Source organism: Hibiscus syriacus, unplaced genomic scaffold (genome assembly GCF_006381635.1).
Source record: "Hibiscus syriacus cultivar Baekdansim isolate YM2019G1 unplaced genomic scaffold, ASM638163v2 tig00111105_pilon, whole genome shotgun sequence".
Taxonomy (NCBI): Eukaryota; Viridiplantae; Streptophyta; class Magnoliopsida; order Malvales; family Malvaceae; genus Hibiscus; species Hibiscus syriacus.
This window is the reverse complement of record NW_024062987.1, coordinates 5,732,467-5,741,527: the sequence shown is the minus strand read 5'-3', so window position 1 is coordinate 5,741,527 and position 9,061 is coordinate 5,732,467. Positions and strand designations below refer to the sequence as shown.

Here is a 9,061-nt window from a genome sequence, read left to right as displayed (position 1 = left end):
CTTCACCTTTTGGGACTATTAACTTAGGTGATTTTTAAATGCAAACGTTGTATTATATGTATTTTATGTGTAAACTTTTAACATTTTCAGTTAGGCATGTATTAGTAACTTGAGTTTGATCATTGCTATGATCTGTTCAGTTGTTATCACTTATTACACATTCATTTGAATATCGCAACGCGAATTTGACTATTATGTGTATTTTATGTGTAAACTTTTAACATTTTCAGTTAGGCATGTATTAGTAACTTAAGTTTGAACATTGCTATGATATGTTCAGTTGTTATCACTTATTACACATTCATTTGAATATCGCAACGCGAATTTGACTATTGCAACTCAAAAATCGCAACTCAAAAATCGCAACGCGAATTTGACTATCGCAACATGAATTTGAATCGCAACGCGAATTTGACTATCGCAACGAGAAAATCGCAAAGCGTATTAGACTATCGCAATGCGAATTGACTTTCACGTTGCGTTTTTGGCTTTCGCATTGCGATTTTGACTTTCGCATTGCGATTTTGAGTTTAGCGTTGCGAAAGTGTACCTTCAACAGGTCTTTTGCCTTCAATATGATGCAGATTGAAATCAACAAATCAACTTTTACATTTCAATCAATTAAATAAGCACAAATAAGAATTATTTAAACATCAATTAAACAAATCAACTTTTACAAATCAACTTTTACAAATCAATTAAACTAGCAAAAAATGCTAATAATTCTTATTTTCCTCATCAATTAAACAAATCAGACTTTTAAGAATCAATTAAACAATCAAAAAAAGTGTACCCCGGACAGTTGTTTATGCACCCATACATCAATTTCACGCAGCTCACTTCAGGATTAACCTGCAGAAACCAAACATTTGCTCAAACAACACTTTCTACACATCTAAAACCAACAAACATCAAATTATTATTGAATTCTAGGTACTTAACAACACTTGCATTTGACTTACAAATTGTTTATGGACACTTTCATAACGCGGATGCAGGTAAGCAGCGTCTCGTATATATCGCTCTAGCCATAAAATGTCGAAACCACAAGCCTACTGCACCTCTATCTCTATCGGTGGGAGGTAGAAATTGTGTACTTTCTGTCGTCAAACGCTCCAAGCACATGCATACGAGAGGACCACAATCCCCTCTGGCTTCCTGCGTTTGTTGTGGCGCGGTCTCGTCTCTGATAACTGTAATATTGAACTTCTTTGGCTTCTTGTTTCCAGAATAAGTCCAATAATTAATCGCATCCAAGAATTTAGCCAAATGAGAGCTCCATCCCTTAATAATATCTCTCAAATCAGACAATGATATGTAATTTATCATGCCGTCATATACTATTGTCTTCAGGGATGGGAGCTGAAGCTCGACGAGAAGCCAATGAGTACGTTCCAAAACAGGGATAAACACCTGCAATCATAAGTAATAATTCAAATACTAACTTATTAGGGTTAAAGACTAAACAGTTTAGCAGTATTGGCAGCAATCGAATGAATATAATAAGCAATCTAAGTGAAATGGTTAATCTATTATTGAAATTACCAGTAAACTTATCATCAATTTCAATATGAAAAACCTAATAATAATGAAAAAATTTCAAAATAAAAATAATTAAAAAACTAACCCTTGGTGGTTGATTTGGTTGATTTTACATTTCTGATCGTGAATGATTATGAGGATGGCTCTGAGAGATAGAGATAGACGGATTTCGCCAGAGATGGGGACGGATTTCGTCGGAGATGGGGACGGATGTCACCGTAGAGAGTGAGAATGGAGATGGGACTGAGTTGTGATTTAGAGTTTTAGGTTAAGAGTTACGATTACGGGATGTATTAATATTCGTGTTTGGAATTTGAAAATAAAATATGTGTTGCGATACTAATGGCGCTTTGAAAATCGTATTGCGATTTTGTATTATCATGTTGCGATAGTCAGAATCGCGTTGCGATTATGTATTATCGCGTTGCGATAGTCAGAATCGCGTTGCGATTATGTATTATCGCGTTGTGATAGTCAGAATCGCGTTGTGATTATGTATTATCGCGTTGCGATAGTCAGAATCGCGTTGCGATTTACATATTCGTAACGCGAATTTGGAAAATCGCAATGCGATAGTCAAAATTACGTTGCGAATCTGGAAACTGATTTGCGATACTAGAGATCGCGTTGCGATTTAGAGATCGCATTGCGATTTTGTTGGTCATTTTGGTAAATCAAAAAAAAATTGGTCAAAATCGTATATTATAAGGAATTTTCGGCCAATGAAATTATTTTCTCTTTTATATAATCTATATTTATTTAAACTAATTACTCCATATAGCTTTCAAAAAAAACTTAATTACTCCATATAAATATATAATATCAGTTAATCAAATACCAATTCTGTTATATATATGCATATAAAAGATTTCTCTGTACTTATTTCGATTAAATCCCATCATGTGTAATTATAACACAATTATTATATACTCTGTAGTTTTTATTTGTAATGACTTCTATATGTAATAGTTATATTTAAACATGATTGTAATTATGTCTTTACAAAATAGATAAGTATATTTATTTTTTTAAATATATATAATGGATCTAAATTAAGATTTATACATATAATTATACAAAATCATTTTTTTGGGAACAAAAGATTATAAAACGATTACGTTTAGCAGTTTAATATCTTAAAGTTGTGTTAATCTAATTTTTTTTCTTCTTTAAATTTGTTTAATCGGCGGTAGTATCGATTTTGATGTTGATTGTCATACGTCGTTTTTTTTAATAAGAATAATTATGTATTTGTGACATGTTCTCTATCTTTATGACACGTTTATCTCTGTCTTTGTGGCATGTTTTTCTCTGTCTTTTGGTAGCTTATGTTTTTTTACCGTTGTTTTCGTTTATCTTTTTTCACAGGGTTGGATTTGACATTGCCACAACTGATCAAGATGACACTTATTTGTTATCATGCTGATCTTCCCTGCTTTGGACCCTCGGATTGATTTAGATATGTGTTTTCCGCTCGTGGATAGTTTTCTCACGTCAGTTGACTTTGATTTGCGATTAGTCGGTGATCTTTCATTAGTTTCATCACTTTTTGTGATTCGTTTGCAGATACAGTCAGATTTATTCATATCTTTATTTCATTCGAGCATTTGTTAGGTTTTTTTAACCTTTTCCTTTTATGGTTTTTGTGTGATCTAGGTGGTTATTTTTGTATTAATAATTATAAAAAAATATCATAATTATAATTTAATTTACGTTTACGATTATATTTGTAAATGTTCATTATAATTCTGAATATTTTTTATTTTTAATAAAACTTTCGGTTTTCTATAATATATATATCTTAAAGTCCCATTGGAGTCCGCGTGAAGAAGGGGATTAGGTCTGAAGGGGGTTCAGGCAGCAATTTGGTTCCCTCTTCCATCCCAAGCGCCAAGGTTTGCTAATCGGTCGGCACAGCTGTTTCCCTCTCTCCAAATGTCTGATTTCCGTTATCAATCGTTCGCTTTTCATTTTCGCGCAGTCAGCGGGTATTATTAAATTATGTACAACACTATCATTTAACAAAAAAATTTGTATATAATTTTAATATTTATTCTTAATTATCTCTAAAAATGTCCAATTTCGAATTTTGAATGCATTATGTTTTTTCGAATTTAAAATTTTAAATTTTACAATTGAAGAATACAAGAATATGTAGTTAGATCTTTTAATTTATTTTAACAACTCCACAAGAATTTATCTGCAAAAGTGTCAACGAACGCCACAACTCGTGACAAAAATTTAAATTTGAAACAATGTCATTTTGAAATAAAAGTAAATATTTCAATCAACTCATCCAACAATAGTAGTAGAACTTAAAAAGTTTAACCAAGCTTTCAGCATCTATGGTTGAGAGCGTAAAAACTTGATTTTTTACTGAAGAAAAACTAGTGAAGTAGTTAGAAGAAAGCTCAGCGACAGTTGTAATTTAAAAAAGAAAAGTGTTTTTTTTCTGTTCAACCGTTTTTACGGTAGTTTTAATGGCGGAATATTTTGAGTAAAATCCACCTGTGAAAATTTGTAATAATTTCACTCTATTTTCTTGAAAACCATGAGAGTTTTAATTTTAGTCCATCTCATTTTTTTCCCAACATCCTTCACTACTTTTACGAGGTCACAAGATATGCAATTTCGACTTATCATAAGAAATCCTGGTACAGTTTAAAGCCTAGTTGCAATGTACACAAACATCCATGTCTTAGTCCTGAGTTTGAACCATATTTACAAGCTTATATGCAATTTATGGCCTTGTGGTAATGTGGTTGGCATGAAAACTAAAAATCTTACGACTCATCCTCGATTTCTGGTTCCTTTCGAAGTCTAGATTCCTTCCTGGAGTTTTTCGGATTATCCATGTGAGAAACCTGCAAAATACTCCAAAGCTAAGACCCAGAGGGCATTAGAAGGCACTTTAAATATAGGAGCATTACCATGTACTTACAATGTGAGATTTCCACTCGATTTTTTCACTCCTGTCTAATGAATCAGCGGTATGAGAATGATCTCGAACACGGTAGAATAATTCGATAAGAACAGCAGCATCAAGAGCAGCATACTCAAGCTGAAGAAAATTTCAAGAAATGTAAACACAGCTGCTACTCTGTCTTGCTTTATTAAAGCTGAAGATAGGAAAATTCGAGGAACAGCATGTATAGAAACCTGATTCTGGGTCAATGGTCTTTGTTCCCAGTTGCTATTCCGTCTTGTTTTATTTAAGCCGGCTCCCAATATTTTCTGGGTAGGAGGAATTGTGCACCATTTATTTGCGGAAAATAAAATATAGGAAACAGGGTCGTATCTGAAAAGGAATTTGGAAGGATAGAATGCATAAACTCGAATTTCATGTTTAGCTTACCTCTGCAAGACCAGATAGGCCACCTCGGCAATCTTTGAACAATTTCTGAATGTCCAATAGCATATAATAGCTCTTGAAACACTTCAAATCTCCATATGATTGAGCTAGTTGTTTTATATCACATTGAAAACTATATCCTACAATGAGAAGCATGTTTAAAAGCTAACTCAGCCTTGTTACAAAAACCAAGAGATGCTTTAGTTTGGTAAGACGGACAGCCTTCCTTTTCAAGCCATACAATCAAGAATGCAAACCTTCTGTGTGTATATCAGGATGGTTTCAATACATCAGAAAAAAAATTTAGAAAAGTAGGATCCACATATGGGAAGAAGGTTCCCTTCTTCCAAAAAGGACAGATTATCATACCGAGTTTTAGAATTACTGGAGACTGCAAGATGCGAGTTAGGCAGTTGTCCAGAACATCAGGCACATCCTCATATAATTTTATTAGGTCAAAGATGAAAACCTTCTTATCAGAAGCTATTTGCATGATAGAAACCTGATACATAGAAACACATATTTATTGTTTAAGGACACTTTGATCAGTCAAAAACCACAAATGCAAACAAGTTCAGTAACTTATGGTTTGGCTTTGCAAGCCTGCTGCTATTTCCATAATGAACCAAGTTATAAAAGAGAGGATTAACATTCATTTCAACAGTTCTTCTAAGGAACAATGTTCCGAGGTCCTAGGCTATATCAATCAGGAGTAATCAAAAACTACAGGCAATGGAAGAAGATGGTACATGCTTACCTTGTTTGGCTTGCTACCTTTTACATAATTGGGTTTCCATTCACAGTCAAGTCCCACAACTTTGGATCCCTCTATATGACATGTTGCCTCGCCAAGCCCATTAAGTTCATCCACCCAGATTATGCCATCTACTACCAATTCATTGAGATTTAAAAAACGCGGACGCAGAAAACTTGCTTCAAGTTCTGAACAAAAAAGCAGAACCAGTAGCATGAGAGTCTGCCTTTAGGCTAATCATCAAAGAAGTCCAAAAATTCTATTTATATCTACAAATACTGCACAAACCAGAATGAACAACAAGCGCTAGGGTTGGAATAGTGGATTTTAACAGCATCAAATGCTAAGCAACACAAATGTTAAGCAATGTAAAGTATTATCACCCTGAACAGAGTAAGAAGGAATACAAATATCAGAATTATATATGCTTCTATTATACGGTCTTGATTGTAGATTCACATTCGATCCAAACAAATGTGCTTTACAATAAGTTTCAGTAACATCAGTCCTCTGTAGTCTATATATCATGTTCCTTTATTTCAAAAAACAAGCCCCATCAGTGATGATACCTTGCACTTTTGGAAGACCTTCAAGGGAGTAATGATTACACAGTTCATCAACCTTCTCCAAGTAACCAGCTTCCATGGCCAGATAAGCCTAACATCCAGAAAGTAATTTTTAACATCCATAGGATGTACTCAAAATCAACAAGATAAATAAACATACAAACATATGAGAAATTTGGGAAAAACAAATGAGTTGGCAAAAACCCCAGAGCTTCATTTCATATTAAATAGCCTTTTGAAAATGATAACGTCCATTTAAAAATATACTTACCAGATACTCAATTAATTGTCTATCACCGTTTGTCTTCGCCTCTGCAACATCCCAGCATCCTTTTTCTGATAATTGTTTTAGTGTGCTACAATATGGAAAAAATAGTTGTATCATATTTACCGTTTTTAACACCTCTACTCCAAGCCTTTTCTGGGATCAGAGATGGGCAGAGCATATTGCCAGTATGGAGATTATGATATCTTCAGGTACCTTTTTTTGTATTTGTAATGCACATCTGGAAATTCTTGCTGGAGATCGTTCTTCTTTACAATCAAATAAGCAAACTTTAGCTTGTTCCTCTCAACATACTCCTGGACGAGTATGGATAGCATTGGCTTCCCCATAAATGTTGCCCACTTCTCAGCTGCTTCGAATTGTTTCTTTTCTATCATTTTGAGAAGAAAAGATTGCCCGGGTTGACGGATAGAGAAATGTTCCAACATATTCACAGCCGTCATATATGACTGTGATTCTATCAATGCAAATATATACTGCTCAACAAATGTCTTTACACTGTCAAACCTATGGTCATTCTTGGCCTTTAATTGGGATACAACTTTCTCAATATCTGTCAACCGGACATCAAACACTTCAAGTATCTTCACAGCAATCCTCTCGTCATGGTCAATAGAACCCTCAACAATATCGAGAAATAACTGCACGGCTATACATTTTGCTTCCGAAAAGTCCCTAGTGGTGGCTTTTGTCTTTAAAAAACGATGAAAAGAAGATATGATCAAATGACTGAAGCCTTCACAATATGATCCAAATATAGGCAGGATATAGAGACAATGAGCAACAAAAGCTGCCGGTCCTGGTTGGGGAGAATTACTTAGAAGTTGGCAAACTTCTTGTTGAAGAGCTCGGAACTTTTTAGTTGCCTTCAAGTTTCCTGTCAAATCATTCCAGAGAATCAGAACAAACAAGAAAAAGGCAGGGAAAACTTCTACGGAGTGATAATATTATCAGCGAAAAGAAGTAAAACTTTACCATGAACATAACATTCTTTAAGAAGGTATATGAACACTACTGGAGGAACATAGGTTAGATCTGTAAAAGCATGCAGACAAATTGTTTTTGTTTCGCAAGCGTTCTCCTCTTTAACTTGCAGCTTTATAGCTTTTTCCTCAAATCCCATTTCAAAAAGGCACACAACAATGCTAAAGTAATATCCAAAGAAAAACGAAACATTAGCGTGAATACTTCATATAATCATCATGTGTTATGTTTGACTTTGATGTGTCATTCTGTAATTTGAAGGCCAGGTAATAGAAGCAACAATAACCACAGACCTGGATGAACTATTAATCCTATAAATTATCCTCCCTATGTGAAAGGAAATACACATACAAAACAGCACAAATACAGTTCAAAATTCAGAAAAACAAACAACGGCAACTGAAGCAAGATCTAAATGCCAAGGTTATTCATTTTCATCTTTATTTCCTTTTGATTTTACCTCCATTTTCCCAGCATCCAAAAAAGGTATAAAGCTGGATATTCTACATTGAGAAAACATTGGCTTGAGCATACATAAAAATGCAAAGCAAATGATAGTTGATTTAAGAACTTCGTTAAAAGCTTGAACAAAAGAGTTCGAAGTCATTCGAAGAGAAAAACCGTGAAAAATCTGAAATGATTCAAAATTAGACTAACAAACTCATGAAAACTGAAGCAAATTAGGAAAAAGAAATAATAGCATAAATAAGATCAAGAAATACTTTCTTCCATTTCCCGCGAGCCAAACATTCTCTATAGTTAAAAAAAACTGAAAGTATAATCAAACAGAGAAGAAAAGGAGAATAAAAAAGGATAAGGAGAAACCCACCAACTATTTTCTTTTGAATTTTGTGAAATTGTTGTATCTCTCGCTTTCGTTCTCGCTTCTCTGAGAAAATATATATATATATACAGTACATACCTACTCTGTTTGACCATTTGTTTTCCCCCCTTTTTTACAGGAAAAAATAAATAATTTGGAATTTAAAAAATATATTCCTTAAAAAAAATAAAGCTATATATATAATTCTAAATTCTGAATATAAGAAAGCCCAAGATATGAGATTGTCTCACGAAATGTAGATTAATATACGGTTAATATATAGTATTATCAGATACATTAAAAGATATTTAATAAATTCGGTTTAGTGATACCTATTATATTGACAGACTAATAATGTTTTAGGTAGAAAATATGAAAAACTATTAAAAAAATTGGTAACCGGTAAATTTTGGTTATCGGTAAGTATCTATCATTTTTATAAAAGTGTTCATACTTTCAACATATTAGGTAAATTTTATCAGTTTTGTCATAATGAAACTGATTTTATCATATTTTTACATGTTATATTGTAAAGTATCTATTCTTTTTATAAAAGTGTCCATACTTTTTTCACTGTGAAAAACATTAATTTAAGGTTATCTTTTGTGTGAGTTTTAAGATATTAATTTAGTAATTATAGGCGTCTAATGATTTATTTTTTACATTACGGTATATATTATTATTAAATTAAAAATAATAAAAATATATATTACATATTTATTATTATCTTTAGTTAATATTGTTAAATTTAAAT

At 33.0% G+C, this 9,061-nt stretch overlaps 1 protein-coding gene across 1 annotated transcript; it reads right to left on the bottom strand.

Moving 5' to 3' along the window:
- Nucleotides 1-4,164: 4,164 nt before the first annotated feature.
- Nucleotides 4,165-8,345, bottom strand: LOC120153910. Its single transcript, XM_039165773.1, has 11 exons — nt 8,314-8,345; nt 7,476-7,645; nt 6,696-7,377; nt 6,486-6,570; nt 6,218-6,305; nt 5,652-5,836; nt 5,264-5,396; nt 4,898-5,034; nt 4,702-4,776; nt 4,484-4,603; nt 4,165-4,406 (listed from the first exon to the last, which is right to left on the bottom strand). The coding sequence occupies exons 2-11, from the start codon at nt 7,621-7,623 to the stop codon at nt 4,326-4,328; spliced, it is 1,734 nt and encodes a 577-aa protein (XP_039021704.1). The 5' UTR covers nt 7,624-7,645; nt 8,314-8,345; the 3' UTR covers nt 4,165-4,325.
- Between the last annotated feature and the right edge of the window lie 716 nt (nt 8,346-9,061).

Excerpts from the sequence above, each read along its gene's own strand:
- LOC120153910 (XM_039165773.1), bottom strand. The coding sequence starts at position 7,623 with ATGGGATTTGAGGAAAAAGCTATAAAGCTGCAAGTTAAAGAGGAGAAC. Across the intron at positions 5,837-6,217 it reads AGGTCTTCCAAAAGTGCAAG|AACTTGAAGCAAGTTTTCTG; the intron begins GTATCATCACTG and ends TTTTTTGTTCAG. Across the intron at positions 4,604-4,701 it reads GACCATTGACCCAGAATCAG|CTTGAGTATGCTGCTCTTGA; the intron begins GTTTCTATACAT and ends AATTTTCTTCAG.